Here is a 16,586-nt window from a genome sequence, read left to right as displayed (position 1 = left end):
CTCTCACAGACCTGGGCCGAGTGACTGTGGGCCAGGGACCTGCTTTGCTCAGCTCACTGAGGCCAGGGCCAAGCCAGAGCCAACTCTCCATCTCTGGCTCCCAGACTGCACATCCCTCCCCAGGCCAGACCACATCACCCTGATCAAAAGCCTTCGATGGCACCACATAGCATCTAGAATCCAACCCAAAGCCAACCCAACCCAATCTGACCCCTGTCCTCCCTTCCATTCTCACACCACACCTCCTTCCTTCCCCCTCCCTCTCTCTTCCCTCCAGGTTCCTCAAACATGCCCTCCCCAGGGCCCCTGGTCTTTGAAAGGCAAGCTCCTTCTTGTCATTTGCTCAGCTCAAAAGCCACCTCCTTAAAGAGGCCTTCGCTCACCATCCAAAGGAGCACATCTCTCTCCTATTTATTTTCTTCAGGATACTTATCACTGCACGACACTGTTGTGTCCACTGCCCAACACCCCACACTGGCATGCGAGCCCCCTGACTCCAGGAGCCTCCTTGTCTTGCTCCTGCCTGTGTCCTCAGCCCCCAGAACAGTGTCTGATGTGGGAGGAGAGGAGTGCTACACATCAGACTCGGTGGCCAGGGAGGCTTCTCTGAAGAGATGACCTCCGATCCAGGGCCTGGACACGGGGCTGGCCTGCAGCAGTCTTCCAGGCAGGGGAGAGCAAGCACAGGGGCCCTGTGGGGGGATGGGCCTGGCAAGCCACAGGCACCTGAGAAACCCAGGCTGCTGATGTAAGCGAGGTAGGGGAGGGACGGCGGGCAGTGAAGTCGTGAGGTGTAGCCACACCTCTCCTGGATTTTATTTCATGCCAGGTTCGTCAGGAAGCACTTGAAAGGTCTGAGGCAGGGGAATGCTGAGTTCTGGTTTACATTTCTGCACAGTCCCTCTGGCTGCTCCGTGGAGAGCTGATTACAGGCAGAGGGGAGTGCAGCCAGGAGCCCGCTCAGGGGGCCACCGGAGTCACCAGGTTAGAGACCTCGCGGCTTGGACAGGGAGAGCAGAAACGGAACCAGAGTGAAGGGCGAGCCTCGGATCTGTGCGGCCACACTTTCCAGCAGCCTGAAGAGCCCTCTGGCTGGAGTTTCCATGCCTGGGAATCCAGACTAGCCCACCTACCCAATCTTATTTCTCACTGACCCCCAGCTCAGACTCCCCCCCCCCCCCCGCCCCAACCCTGGCTGGCTAGGCCTCCTCTTCTCCCCGACCTCCGGCTGGCGGCCCACTCACATCCGCTGCTCAGAGCCTTGGCTGGTGTGGCGACCCTCGCCTGATCCACAACCCCCACCCCCCGCCCCCGAGGTCTTGCGAAGGCACCTGCCCAAAGGCCTCTGCTCCGTCCTCAGGCCAGCCACATCTCCCCTCTCCCTGAAGTCCTAGGTTTTGAGGTCGTGGCACAGCAATGTTTGGGCACCCTTGCTCCCCGAGGCAGCTGTAAAGCCGGTAAAGGCACACACCAGGCCTCGTACCCTCAGGGCAGCCATGACACTGGGACAACAATGTACCGCGCAGAACCCCCCACACAAGGCCAGGCGCTCGGGAGGTCCCAGACGACAGGAGCTCCCTCCTTGCCGCCACATCCAGCGATGCCCAGCACTGGTGCTCACAGCCCCGCAGGGAGCCTTGGCTTCTCTGCCCAACCAGGCAGGAGGGTGAATGTGTGTGGGGCTGAGGTTAAGGGGGGGGGGGGGAATGCCCCAATGGGTTTCACAAGCAAAGGTCAACAGCTCTGCATTATCTATGGTTCTGCATTATTTCCATCTCTGTGCCTTTCTCCAGCTCCACCCTCCCTGTGAGCAAACTCCTGCTTAACCTTCGCAGCTCAGCTCAAAGCCTGGGGAACCTTCTCTGAACCACCCCCCACCCATCTCCTCCTGTGCACCCACGGCCCTGCGGGGCCCTGAGGTGACATTTCACAGCACAGCTCAAGCGCCTGTGTATGTGTCAGTCCCTCCTGGGAGGCTGGGATTATATTTATTCATCTTTCCATCTCCAGCACAGCATTTATGAGGCACGGATCGGTGTTTGTCGAATGTGTGTCTCCCCGTCTCAGCTGAGACCACACTCAGACACCTCAGCTCACGGCCTCATCTGCCCGCCCACACCAGTTCTGGTGACAGTCACCAATGCCCTCCTCTGGCTCTCATGCCCAAAACCATCTTCCAATCATTCGCATTTCCGCTTCCATTTCTGAGTGCTTATGTTGGGCCTGGAGCTTTACACACGTTCCCTGTTTCACTAGAGAAACTGAGGCTCAGCCACGGTGGTGGCGTTACAAAGCGGCAGAAACTTCTGTCCTTCATACTGGCACAGTTCACCTGGCACCTCATCAGAGCGGGGCCTATTTTAAAAACCATCATCTGTTCTGCAAAATTCAGTGCTTTTATAGCTACACGTCAAGTTGTCATACAAGATCGTGCTTTGCTCATTAAATGTTTCAAGTGATAAGTCTTGCTACTACAGCTAGATTGGGAAATGACTGTCACGTAAGAGAAACAGCACAGGACCTCGAATGAAGGCCACAGTCAGGCTTTCTGCTCCTGGGCAAACCACCTAACCTCCTGGGACCTCGGTCTCCGCACTCGTAAAAAGGAGAACAGCATCTCCCCAGAGGGCTTCCTGATGCATGCTGGAAAGTACTCTAGCCACCTTAGGAGCATACTCATTGAAAGGATAAATACGATTTCTCCGTAGCCACCTCGCCCCTGCGCTTAGCCCAGCACTGGACACACAGCAGGGCGTTAAGTCTTGCTGAGCAATTATTCAGTTAATGGGTGATTCAGGAGTCAGAGAAAACAAGCCAGTATTTCTCTTCCTCCTGATCCCAGAGGGATTCCTGAGTGCCACCATTTATCGTGTGTCTGGAATGTGCCAAACTCTGTGACAACCATCTTACAAGGGTACTCTCCCCAAATCCTTCCAACATTGCTGCCAGGTGTTACACCATGTGATCAAATTGAGACTCCAAGAGGGGAAGGAACTTGCCCAAGTCATGGTGCCACAAAGTGGTAGAGCTGAGATTTGAACCCAAGTCTGTGGCGTGGCAAAGCCCGTGTTCCTAACCACCATGTTTCCAAAGGAAGCTGCTCTGGGACACTCCTCTGTAATTCAAAGGTCCTGCCCCAAGTAGAAGCTTCTGGCTGTGCCCAATGAGACCTGTCTCACTCAAGCATTATCTAAATCCCACTTATTCTTCAAGGGTTAGTTCAACTGTCACTTCCACAAAACCCCCTCCCCCCATCCTCCCAGGTGGTAAGGCCTTTTTTGCCTCTTCTAAGCCCTCATAGAATCCCATCTGCACCTCAAATCACTCCCACTTTCTACTGCCTAACTGTGCTGCATCTATATGGCACTTCTCAGACTGGTCCCTGAGTTCCTCAAAAGAAGTGGTTCTCATGGCATCTTTGCTTGGTCCACCAGCCAGCCTGGCCAGGGGAGGGTGGGGTGGACTGCCTGCTCCCCTCCTCCACTGAGCTGTAACAGGAGTCTTGGGCTGTGCTCAGTGAGGTGAGCTGGCTCCGCCTCAAGCAGGCATCCTGCCTACCCGGTCCAGCATCCAGATTCCTGCCAGCCCTCGCCCAGGACTCAAAAGATAAGATCTCGATGCCTTGCCTGGTTTGATGGCAAAGACGCTAGAAAAAGCACAGCACCCAGGCTCAACACTGGCTTGTGACGGAGTCCAAAGCCTTGCAGTTGGTTCTCCTGCAAGGGGCTATGGGGCCAAGGTCAAATGGCTTCCCTGCCAGGAACAGCTCTCAGATAGATACTCCAGCAGGAAGCTGCCCTTCTTAGGCTGAAAGGGCCCATCAGCATTACCAAGGCTTAGAAACCAACATCCAGGCCAAAGACCACAGCCCCTCCTATTGGCCCAGCTCTTACTGCCCAGAGACCCCTGCGTTATTAGTTAAGAGAGCAGGGAAAGCCCTCCCCCCTCTGCCATTAAACTCCTGTGTGGCTCTGGGTACATCCTCTCTGGGCCTCAAGTGGAAAATAAGAGGATGAGATGAAAACATCTCCATCTCCCCTCTGGGCCCCAGGGCCCCAGGTTACCATAGGTTCTTTCTACCTCTAGTATTCTGCAGGTAGAAAAACAGTCTCTACTTTCACTCCCAGAAACAGGGTGAGAGCGAGAGATAAAGCATCCTCAGTCCAGGAAACAACAGAGGTCAACCAGGGCGGCCCAGCACTGTGCCCTCAAAGCCTGTCCCCTTCAGAGGCAATCCCTTGTTTCTGCTGCCTCAAAGGTAGCTGCTTCCCCTAACAGACTCAGAGGTGTGTTTGGGCCCTAGTCACTTTAGGAAAAAGGGGGAGAGGCGTGAATTACCTTCTGGGGTGTGAACTGAACTCACCACAGAAACCTAGCAGACCCTGGGGGCAAAAGGAGCCCAGCACCTTCCCTGCTTGCACAGGAGGGCAGGGCAGGAGTCTGCTGCATCTGCTTTGATCCCCAATCCAGAAAAGCTTTTCTCTATTTTACAGGGTCAATTTCCTTTTTCTTTTTCCAGGACACAGCTTACTCATCCTGACTGGGTTCATTCCCCTTCCCTAGAATGAGTTCTGCAGTCCCCTCGGCAAATCCCACTCACCCGAGGGTTCAGTATTACACTTTGCCCAACCAAAGTCCTTTACCTTTCTTCAAATTTTCACAGCACAAAATGCCAAAGCTCTTCAACTTTGTGGGGCTACAGATCCCTCGGAAAATCTGTGGCTAGTACTACTCTCTCTGATAAAAATATATACCACGTCTACAGACTATTTTTGGGGGGGGGTCCACAAGTCCCCTGACCTCCATCATGGACTTGAAAGACTCTTAGGGGCACCTAGCTGGCTCAATTGGTGGAGCATGCGTTGCTTATTGTGAGTTAGAGCCCCACATCTGGTGTAGAACTCACTTAAAAATAAATAAATAAATAAAAAATAAAAAAGTATCTTAGAAACCTAGATCCTAGAAGAAAAGCAGGTCATCCAGTCCATTCTCCCACCTAAGCCAGATTCCCTTCCAAAAGCAAGCCTTACTGGGATGCCTGGGTGGCTCAGTCAGTTAAGCATCTGCCTTTTGCTCAGGTCATGATCCCAGGGTCCCACATCAGAATCCTTGCTCAGCAAGGAGCCTGCTTCTCCCTCTGCCTGCCACTCCCTCTCTCTCTTTCTGACAAATAAATAAATAAAATCTTAAAACGAAACAAAAAAAGCAAGCCTTACCGAACGATGTTCCTCTTCTCCACCTGGCCCGCTCCTCAGGACTACTCCTTCAGGAAACCTTCCCTCATCTCTCCTGCTCCAATCCAATGCCCCCATCATCCCAGCCTGAGCCACACACTTTCCTACCTGTGCTTCCTCTCTTGTGTTGTTGTCTTACTTCCCCAGCAACAGAGCTGGCTCTCTGCGAACCCGTTCATTTAATCCCGTAACCCTGAGCTGGAGTGGGAGAGGACCATGATCCAGTACTTGAGAATTCTATACTCTGAAGGCAGGGCTAATGACGGCAGTGGGCCGTCTCCCAAAGGGCCTCAGTCTGCCCTGGGCCTCACCAGAGCAGAGGCTCATCTGGGATGACTGCCTTTCCTGCTGGAAAGTCCCGGAGAGGCCTTTCAACAACTGAAATCGACAGATAGGAAAATTAAGGCCCAGGGAGGCAAAATGACCTACCATAGGTCAATATGCAAGAAAGAGGCAGAGCTAAGACTAGGATCCAGGTCCCAGCCTAGAATTCTTTTCTTTTACACAAATGGTTTTATGAAAACTAAATCTATCCTCATACTCCCACACTCATATATGCATAGAGAATTTATGAAAAGTAGCACAAGAAAGTTAACTCCGGGAAGTATGACAGTTGGGTTATCAGAGAAGTAAGGAGGGAAACTTTTACTTTTTACCTTAATACCCTTCTGTACTGTGAGTTTTATTTCTGTTTGTTTTGTTTTGACCACAAACATGTTTTATTTATTCATATTTTAAAAATAAATCTGCCACAGAAAGGAGATTCTGGCCCCAGCCCACTCCCAACACACATAAAAACAAAGAGAAGCCATAAGTCAACCTGTCTAGGCACAACCATAAATTAGTGAGATTGCCTTTTTGAATGGTTTATGGCCACTGGTCTCATTCATTCACAGTCACGGTGCAGTTGACGGCTTGAAGAATCTTCCCGGGAAAAGTTTAATTCAATTAGGGTCTTGGCAGCTCCCTGAGGAAGCTCCGGTATCTTGCTTTTACTTACAAAAATTGAGGGCAGACCAAAAAGACCCAGACTTTCCCAGGGAGACCCCATGCAGCCCAGAGAGGATGCCCTCAGAGATCATCATTTAGAGCCAAGCCCAGGGAGGTGGCCAGGGAGGGAAGTGGCCTCGGCAGCACCGCTCACACACGGGCTGACGCCTCCAAGCGCTCTAAGTGTGACTTTCGGAGCTCGGTTAAACTCCCAGCCTGGCATTCGGTCTGGGGGACTAGCCTCTCCAACCCTTGCTCTCCTTCCTCTCTGAGCCATCAAACTGGTTTCCTGTCTGCCCCATGCTTCACATGGACCCCATCTCTACATGGAAGTCAGTCCTGCACTCCTTCAATCCCCAGATACACAGGAGCCCTTACTCTGCACCAGGCAGAGAAGAAAGCAAACAAAGGCCCTGTCCTCAAGGGGCTTACATGCTTGTGGGGATTGTGTGCTAAGAATAACTCTCTTGGTCCTGCATGTTAATCTCATCCCTCTCTGTTCTTCAAGACTGGCTCAAGTTCCACTTCCCCTGAGAAGTCTCCCCTTCTCACCCCTGCCCTCGGGAACTGATGTTCCGGGAGTCTGCCCATCCTCTCAACACAAACAGACCATTTTCTCCTAAGCACACTGGAAGCTCCTAAAGAGCAGCGCCCGGGGTTTCACTCTTCTTGGTTCCCTGATGGGCCACAAGCTAAACGCCTGGTGGCTGATTTCGGCTGACCTGCCTCTTGGATCCCAGCTTGAAGAGACAAATTAATTAGCTGCTCTCAGTCCTGGCTGACCAGTACAAAGACATAGCCTTTGTGAGCTTTGCCTGGTATACGGCAAGTGCTATGTTAAGTGTTAGCTATTTATTATTTTGGTGAGCTTGTGGGCTCTGCCTGACCGCACAGCTGTGATGTCACCCCTCCGTCTTCAGTGGCCTGGTCTCCAGCAGGCTGAATACTGTGGAAGGGCCAGACTGGGCTTAGGGGTAAGTGTCCCCCTCCCCCCCCAAGGGACTGGAAAGGGGGCCCGGGGAGGAACAGGACTTCTCGTCCTGAACCTCGCTCCAAGTTGCTTAAGGACATATCGTTCCAGAAAAGAACTTGCTGGGAGTGATTTTGGGAACTCCAAATTCTCAGCAAGTCAGTATTAGAAGTCAGGGGTCAGGTCTGGCCTAACAGACCCCAAAACTGGCCCCGCATGCTAGATGAGCTTTAGGGGGAAGAAAATGAAGTCAGCATGATCCCAAGGAAGGGGGAGAGCCCACTGATCCAGTTTGATCTAACTCAAAACTTAGTTCAGTTAAAATTAGATTAGCCCATAAGAGTAAAAATACCCACATATAATCACGGGCTGCCTAAAAGTAACAGTTGATGTTTATCGGCATCTAAGATGGTTTGGCCCAGGGCGGTGTGTGCAGACAACCTTGGGGAGACATGTCTGACTCAGACGTTTGCAGGGGGTGTGAGTGCTGCAAAATGAGGCCCACACAGGCGATGGATGACTCAGGAATAACCCAGGTCCTGGGTTTGCTGAGTGAGCCTTCTCTCCCCACCGAGGAAAGAAAGGGGGCAGCTGAGGAGAGGACAGGAGGAGGCAGGCCAGCCAGCTCAGTCCAGGCTGGCATTTGCAAAGGGAGCCTGGGGCCCCTCCACTCCAGTTCCCTGCCTCTCCTGTGTTTCTGAATGCCAACACCTCAGAGAAGGGCTATTTAATTCACAGTGGGACTTGGAGTTGGGGGGGCGGGTGTCACAATTTTTTCCCTAAACCCAAGAAATGATCCACAGAGAGCAGTCAAGACTTGAAATACTAAAACCGTAAAACTCTTCCTTGTTCAAAATGATTATGGGAAAAATAAAACTTCTGTACTGAAAGGGAGTTGGGGCATAATGAAGAACATGAGCACTGGGGTCAGAAAGATCTGAGCTTAAACCCCAGTATTTTCTAGCTGTGCAAGTACCTGACATAGCTTCTTTTTTTTTTTTTAAGATTTTATTTATTTATTTGAGAGAGACTGAGAGATAGAGAGCACGAGAGGGAAGAGGGTCAGAGGGAGAAGCAGACTCCCCGCTGAGCAGGGAGCCCGATGTGGGACTCGATCCCGGGACTCCAGGATCATGACCTGAGCCGAAGGCAGTCGCTTAACCAACTGAGCCATCCAGGCGTCCCTGACATAGCTTCTTAAAATAGGAGCTTAATAAGTAGCAGCTAAGGTAATTAACAAATATTTGACAAAACTAGTACAAGTATTTCCTAACAGGAGCTCAGAGAGGTGGTGCCTTGCCTAAGGTCACACAGCTCAACAAAGAACTAAGAAGACCAGATCTAAGGTTTCTTGACTTCCTCATTCCGGCCCAATCAGCATGTTTTTGGTTGTAACTCACTGCTCTGCCTCTCCTTTCTCCTCCGGGAGGGCCTACAACACTTTAAGGAAAAGGAAAAGCCCTCTATTTCAAAGGTTTGCTGTTCCATTGACCAGGGCTCTGAGAATGACAGGCCCCAAGGCTGAGTTCAGCCCTCACGTTCTTTATAAGAACTAGGAGCTGATCTGGCCTGGGCTCCAGACCGCCCCAGACTGCCCTGCTCCTTCAGCTCTCCCCTCCTACTGGGGGAACTGGTGCCCCTTCTGACAACGGCTCGAGTACCAATGTGGATGTGCCTAGTCATTTAGTCTCATCAAAGCCCCTTTGGATCTCTGGGCTCCCTTGATCTTTATAAGGACCCAGTATGTCAGCCAGGCAGGAAAGAGGATGGGGTCTTGGGTTAGAAGTCCACAGATGTGTCCTTTGTCACTTAACTTGCTAAGTGACCTCAGGTTCCTTAGATGTACAATGGGCACATCAATACCACCTGCTAACCCACCCAGACGATCAGAATTAAATACTACATATGCAAATGCTTTGGAAACAAGTTACAGTAGTAATGATAATTACTACCAGATTCTGCCTGCCTTCCAGGGCTAAAGAAATTTATACCACCTGCTCCCAACACAGAGGCTGCCTCTCAGGGGATCCTGCTGGGCCCTGAGGATAACCAAAAGCAGCCCCACACCCTCCCCGCCCAGAGGCAGAAGACCATAATCAAAAGGTTAGCCACCCCCTCCTGGCTAACTCCCCTTTCACTGGCACTCCCCTGCCCAAGCACGGAAGAAGTAACCTCTAGTCAGACCACAGAGAGGGCACCTCCAAAGAGAGGACAGGCAGGGAGGGTCACTACCAGAGGACCAGGGACAGGCCCAGACTCACTGCAGGATTCAGTTCTATCTATGCAACTCACAGGGACAGGGGATAGGCTCAAAGCCAGGCACAGAACCCCAACAGCCTCCTCAGGACAGAGAGAAGGCTCCCACCACTGACATCTGTCCCGTCCCTAGAGGGAGTCCAAGTGCAGCAGGCTGGGCACCGACTCCACGGAAGGCCATGTGTGCATCTGCCCATGGGACTGTGAGGGGCAGGAGAGACAGGTTCACTCCCCTAGGAGGCTATGCCAAGACTCAAACAGAAAAGAGTTCCGTTTGAGAAAAGAGTTCAGAAATTCAACATCACAGAAGATAACCTCTATGAGCTGTTTCCTCATCTGTAAAACAGAGATAGCCTTTCTTTCGTATGATTTTAGAATTAAATGAGATCACTTTTTTTTTTTAAGATTTTATTTATTTATTTGTCAGAGAGAGAAAGAGAACACAAGCAGGGGGAGATGCAGGCTCCCCGCTGAGCAGGGAGCCCGATGCGGGGCTCGATCCCAGGACCCTGGGGTCATGACCTGAGCCGAAGGCAGACGCTTAACCAACTGAGCCACCCAGGTGCCCCTAAATGAGATCACTTTTATAAAGTGCCTGACACTACTCTGTAGATACTCAATAAATGCTAATTCTGATTAAAACACAAACACACCCAACAGAAGGGATGTCACAGGGCAGGCTAGGCCTCGTGCCAAAGTTGTGGATAAACAATAAGGGAAACGGGTTCAGGGGGAGAAGCCAGAGCCACGGCTGTGGGCTGAGTGGGCTGAGAAGCCGCCCAGAGGGGTGGAGTCTGAACAGGCCCTAGAAGCTACCTCTGCAGCCGGCAGGGCATAGTGCTGGGCATTCCCAAGTGTGTCCCCTACACCCATCTGAGAAGGCAGAGACAGCATCATCACCTTACCAATGAGGCAAGTGCGGTCCAGAGAGATGAGGCAGCTGCCATGGTCACTGGTACTGTGGGGCAGGGCCAGGAGCCCAGGCTCTCTGACCATGTCTTTGCTTTCCCAGAGCTGGAGGAGCACGGTGGGAAGGAGAGGACAGGCACGCCTCGTGGGAGCTCAGCTGAATGAAGTCCAGCACCATGACCAATCGGAAGCCCTCCGAGTGCCCTGATGCTTCTGGAGACACGTGTCCTACCTGAAGGCCTCCTCCCAGCCCCCAGCTGACCCTCCCCTCCCACTGTCCTGCAGTCAGTCAGCTATCTTCCCCAAGAGGAAAAGGTCACCCCTTTCTTTTTAGGGAGTGCCGTCTGGGCTTCTTGAGACAATTTCAACATGACCTTTAAAGTTGTTCGTCTCTCCTTCTGAGAAGCGGGAGAGGTGAGTTCTCGTCTTATTTTTACAGGAAACCAGTTGCTGGGGCTGATAGATCCATGCATGTGAAGTGGGCAATAGTGACCCCCACCCTCCCACCTCCCCTACTCACAGACTTATTTAAGGAGGAAATGGCAGGATACGCCTTGCAAAGACCAAAACAAAAACAAAAAAGCTACAAGACGTGAAGAGACAGAGGAAGGCTTTTTTGCCTCTGGTCAGGAGACAAGATGGATACCTGCTTTATGGGCTCTCAGGGCCTCTGCCAGGAGTTCCAGGTCAGGGATATGGGCAAACGGTCGCAGGGGGTGCCAGTGGCGAGCGGGATTACAGTTGGGCTCTCCCTTGGAACAAGCACTAGACTGGGAGTCGGGTGAACTGGGGACAAAGTGGAATTCACACAGGGCCCAGATCACAAGGTGGGGAAGGGGGGAGGGGGGTACGGGGGAAGCAGACCTAACCGAAGGTTTGGGGTCACACTCACAGGTCTCCCAATAGTCTAAACCCCCCTCCCACCACCAGCCCCTCCGCATCAAGGAAAAGGCAAGAATCCCTGACCGTCAGAGAGAACAAAAAGGCGCAGAGAAGGGCCTCCGTTCACCCACGGAGCCAGTCAGAAGAGAACCCAGAAGCATTACTCTAGAACTTCAGCTCTAACCAATCCCACCCTCCCACAACCATCTCCGACAGGTCAACCTGAGCCTCTGCTCACTGACTAGGACAGGAAGGTGAACTGCACACAGCACTTTCTATTCGAAAGGAGGGGTACCTTGCAAGGGAAGCAGCTGACAGACATGACAGAACGAGGGCTCCAACTCGGCTCCTACACACACTGAGGTGCTGAGAGGGTAGGGAAGACCCCGAAATGAACTCCGAGGTTCCTGGGTATCTGAGAGTGCAGAGGGAGCGTGGCCTCAGCCCCCACCCGTCCCCTAAGTCAGCTGGGGCTGTCTCCCCTCCCTGCCCCCACCAGCCCTGGAGGCAACTAAAGTGAAAGGAAGAACAAAATCGGTAGGACACATCCAACACCCCGAAACCTTAAGGAAGGACGCCCTGTGGCAGCCTAGGGTTGAGAGATTTGTAATCTTCCAGCTTCAGAGGAAGACAGGAGGAGGCTGAGGTAGGGATGCATTTGCCTTTGGTGGATCAAATCCCCAAGACGGGCGGACGCCTGGGTGGCTCAGTCGTTAAGCGTCTGCCTTCAGCTCAGGTCATGGTCCCAGGGTCCTGGGATCAAGCCCTGCATCGGGCTCCCTGCTCAGCAGGAAGCCTGCTTCCCCCTCTGCCCCACCCCCACTCATGAACACTCTCTCTTTCTCTAATAAATAAAATAAGTCCCAACAGGGGCAACTGTCACTCACTGAGTGCTTCCTGTAGGTACAAAGGCAGCTTCATATGCATTAACCTGGGTCACTGTCACATCAGCAGCACTCTAGGTTACTATTATTTCCCCCATTTTGTATCTGAGGAAGTGGAGGCTCAGAAAGGCTCAGTGGCAGAGTGGAGGCGCCTTTATCTAACCTCAGTTCTACATACACTGCAAAGAGAAAGGAAAAAAATGGGCGTTCACTTTTGCCACCTAAACAGGGACCCTTGAGATCTTTTGGTCATAATTCTCTTCTCCAGAAGAGCCAGATGCTAGGGCTCCTCTGTTTTCCGAATGCCCTTGCAAGCCAGAGACACAGACTTTTGGAACTGCAAATGTCCTCAGACATCATATCCAGCCTCCTCATTTTACAATGGGAAAACTGAGGCCCGAGGCTGAGTGATTTGCCAGGGTTACCCCAGTCAGTGGAATGGCAGAAATGTCAGACCTGGAAGGGGCCAAAGATCAGCTGACAGGAGGGGAGGCGTGACTGGCCCAAGGTCACAGAGGGAGGTGGGACGAGAAGCCAAGTTTCCTAACTTCTAGACTGACACCCTTGCCATGGCATCATCTCTGTTCTCCAGCTGCTCCGGGTCTGTGGCTCAGGTTCTGGTGGGGACAAAGCAGGCCAAGCCTGACCCCATTAGAAACAGATATCAGGCCTTCAGGGACAAACTCCTTAGTGCCCAGAGTAGGATCTGTGTGGTCATGCTCTCATCCCAATAGAAGGCACTGAGACTTGTAGTGTGTGTACTGGCCTCAGTGCCCTACCATGATGCCAGCTGTCGTTGGAAGGTGAGGGAGTTGCAGAGAGAAGGGCAATTTCGAGACAGTGATTGTGAGGTCTCTTCCTGGTCTCATACAGGCAAATGACACATCACAGTCACTAGATTCTTACAAAAAATCAAGTCACAGTTTTCATGACTCAATTGATATGGTCAAATTTAGAGATTCTTGCCAGTTTCACAGCTGGGCAAGACCTGCAGAAAAAGGCCCCAGCTGGTTCAAGGTCATGTTGTTGTCAGAATCAGTACACATAGCTCCCCTTGCCCAGTCCTTGATTGTTACCAGGAAGCTGGCTGCCATCAGGGTATAGGTACATGGAACTGGTGGCCCAGCTCCATGCACAGGCCCTGCTACTGTCACAGCACCAAAGCTCCACACCAGCAACTGGATCTGTCAAAACAGAGTGTCCTGCTGCAGCACGTCCCAGAGCCTGCCTCACACCAGCCTGGCATCACCACTCAGCTCCTGCATGTCCTTGGAAAAGCTGCAAGGCTTCCTACCAAGAGTCACAAACTCCCCAAACCCAAACCAGCAAAATCCCAGATCCTATGCCTTCCACAGATAGCTGAGGCTAACAAAGCAAAGGCAACAAGCAAAGACTTTCAAAGCCCCCCTGGACACACTTCCAGGGACTTCTGGGCTATGCAGGCTCCAGTGAACTCCATCCAGCAGAACAGAGTGTTCAGACCTAACAGGGAGGGAGACCAGGGAGAGGAGGGAACAACTTTTCTGGTTTCTTCTCCCAAAAAAGAACATTTCCAAGTCTCTTCAGACCAGAATATCCTGAGCCCATCCTCCTGTCCCTCTCCCACTTGGTTGAGCGGCCAGCCAACGTGACTGGCCAGCCCGTGCAGCACCTTGAGACCCAGCCGAGTGCCAACGTGGAGGTGAGTGGGGGGCCAGACAGAGCTTCAACCTTGTCCACTCCCCCTCCACCTCCAAAACAGACTTCAGAAATTTCCAGGGCTCCAGTCCCATAAACTGTATAAAGGATGGCATTCCTGGGCCGGAAACTGACTCAGGGGCTCCCGGCCAGCCTGGGCAGGCAAAGCTGACAGATAACATTCTGGGAATAAAAGAAGGTGATACTATGGGAATCCCTCAGGTTCCAGCACACAGGCCCCCTGCTATACTTAAATTCCTCAGACAGGCCAAGTAGATATACACTCCATTCTGGAACGCCCTCCCATGAAGCATGTAATTGCCCTGCTGTTGACAGAGCCAACTGTGCCACTTGCTGGAAGACACTCTTCTGTCTCGTACACAGCTGGGTGCCTGGCTCCCCTCGGGGTCTGGCCCAGCCAGAGGAGACCTGCAGGCCTGGAACCCTCGCTGAACGTACCTAGTATAAGAAGCATCCCATGCTCTACTCCTGCTTTTTCCCTTTGCATAAAGCTGACGCCAATCTTGGGAGCACTCAGACCACAGAGCCCAACTTTGAGAAAGACCAAGATGGCAGGACGGAGGCTGCCTACTTTACTGGAGTGGGCCGGACCTTTATTCCTGGGCAGTCTCGAGTGGTAAGGATGGGGCAAGAAGCTCGCTAGTCCGGGGAGCAGAAGTGTCGGAGCAAACTGGACTTACCTATCTTCATGAGGCAGGCCAGCAGGATCCACAGCGAGATCTCAAAGGGTGTGCGCACATGTGTGTAATCGATGCCCAGGACTGGAAAGGCCTTTCGAGTCTTCATGCTGTGTTCAGTGACGGAATGGTTAACAGGGCGGCTCTCGGGGGCGAGCTCTGGTGGGGCGGTGGTGACATCCCCGATGGAGCGTTCCCGAGGCGGCTCTGAGCCTCGGATGGTGCTGGCCGTAGGGCTGGGCTGGAGGCCATGGCTCCTGAGAACAGGTAGCAGCCCCACCAAGGCTACCACCACCAGCAAGGAAGGGAAGATTCGCGGGGGAGTGCGGCCACAGATGCCAGACCACAGAAGCATCATGCTGATCCCTTGGTTCAGCAGGCCTTGACCGTTAGCAAAGTGAGAGTAAGACCTGGGACATAGGTAGCAAGGGGTCAGCAGGTGGAAGACAGACTGGGGCAGTTCCTAGGAAAAGTTCATGTTTTAGAGAAGTATTTGTGTGCAAGCAGATCTCTGGGGGTGGAGGGAGGCTGGGTTTGCAATGGAGAACTCCAAACTGGGGAAAGGGAACAAGGACCCGGGAAGGACCACAGGAGACCAAAAGGTCTGGAACTCAGGCCCGGGAAAGGGGGTGGGAGAAGGAGACTGCACCCTAGGGACAGAGGAAGAGACAGGACAGGTTGGACCCCAGGCAAGGAAAAGGAAGAGGAAAGGCTGGGACCCTTGGCTGAGGAAAGTGACTGAGGAGCTGGGACTCAGCTAAGGGAAAGGGCAGGGAGTCTGAGCTAAAGAAAGGGGGACCAAAGGAGGGGTGGGGGGGTGGGAGCCAGTCCAGGAAAAGAAGAGAGGGGGCTGGGAGCCCAGCCTGCGAGGAAGGAGTGAAGCCGGAAAGCGGCCGAGAGCTTCCCCACCCAGAGAAGGGCCGGGGTCCAGGCGCGCCGGGCTGAAATTCCGGGGAAATGGAGCGAGGCGGAAGGCGGAGGCAGGCGGCCTGGCGGGAGGGCGCCTCGGCGCGGGCTGGGGGCGGCTCGCGGTGGGCCGGCAGCAACACACCCCTCCTTGTGGCCCTGGCGCGGCGCTGCGCTCCGCCCTGGCCCAGCTTCAGCTCCGCCGCGTCCAGCTCCAGTGACAGTTCCAGCCCCAGCGACAGCCAGAGCCACGGCCCCAGCCCCGGCGGCGACGGACTGATACCTTACTGAGCCCGGCGCTGTTATTTATAGACACCAGCGAGCAGCCAGCGCAGCGGGCTAGAGGGACCTGTCAGCGCCCGCGCACCGCAGCGACCACTGTCGCCAAGGGAAGGAAGTACGGGTAGGAAAAGGAAGAGTCAGAAATGACCAAAAAAAAAAAAAAAAAAAGGGGGGGGGGGGGAGGCGGGATTGAATCCCCAGAGATTGTAACTAACACGGGGGGAATGCTTTACTAGTTACAAAGCGCTTTCACTAGACACCAGCAGTTCTCAACTGTGGTCTCAGCTGTGAAGGTTATATTTTATCTTATGTATTTAGTTACTATATGACCTTGAGCAAGTTACTTAACTTCTCTGTTCCCTAACTTTCTTATCTGTCAGGGGGTTATATCAGCAGTACCTATTTCGGAGGGATGCTATGATAGCCAGATGAGAGTCTACACAAAGTGTTTAGAATAGAACCTGGCCTATAGAACCATTATTATGGTTCCAGTGTTGCAGATAAGAAAACAGAAGAGAATTCCTTAGCTAGTATATAAATAGTTATATTAGTTTGCTAGAACTGCTGTAACAAAGTACTACAAACTGGGTGGTTTAAAGAACAGACGTTTTGGTCTCATACTCTGGAGGCTAGAGGTCTAAGATCAAGGTGTCAGCTGAGTTGGGTCCTTCTGAGGGCTGTGAGGGAGAATCCATTCCTTGCTTCTCTCCTAGCTTCTGGTGGTTTGCCGACAATCTTTGGTGTTGATTGATTGTGGCAACATGACCAGTCTTCACGTGGTCTCTGGGGTCTCTCTCTCACGATCTCCCTGGGTCTCTGTCTCTGGGTCCAAATTTACCCTTTTTACAAGATCACCAGTCAGATGGATGGGGGCCCACCTTAATGACCTTATCTTAAC

The 16,586-nt window shown here is 52.7% G+C and overlaps 1 protein-coding gene across 1 annotated transcript in view; it reads right to left on the bottom strand.

Moving 5' to 3' along the window:
- Positions 1-15,694, bottom strand: part of SLC9A1 (solute carrier family 9 member A1) — a 49,282-nt gene extending 33,588 nt beyond the window's left edge. Inside the window, exon 1 of the mRNA XM_025856069.2 lies at positions 14,504-15,694. Coding sequence (XP_025711854.1) covers positions 14,504-14,858 — 355 coding nt within the window. The 5' untranslated portion in view covers positions 14,859-15,694. The remainder of the gene's footprint in view (positions 1-14,503) is intronic.
- Positions 15,695-16,586: the final 892 nt, after the last annotated feature.

This window comes from Callorhinus ursinus, unplaced genomic scaffold (assembly GCF_003265705.2).
Source record: "Callorhinus ursinus isolate GAN/ISIS: 27379988/994484 unplaced genomic scaffold, GSC_fseal_2.0 scaffold18, whole genome shotgun sequence".
Taxonomy (NCBI): Eukaryota; Metazoa; Chordata; class Mammalia; order Carnivora; family Otariidae; genus Callorhinus; species Callorhinus ursinus.
This window is presented reverse-complemented; position numbering and strand designations above follow the sequence as displayed.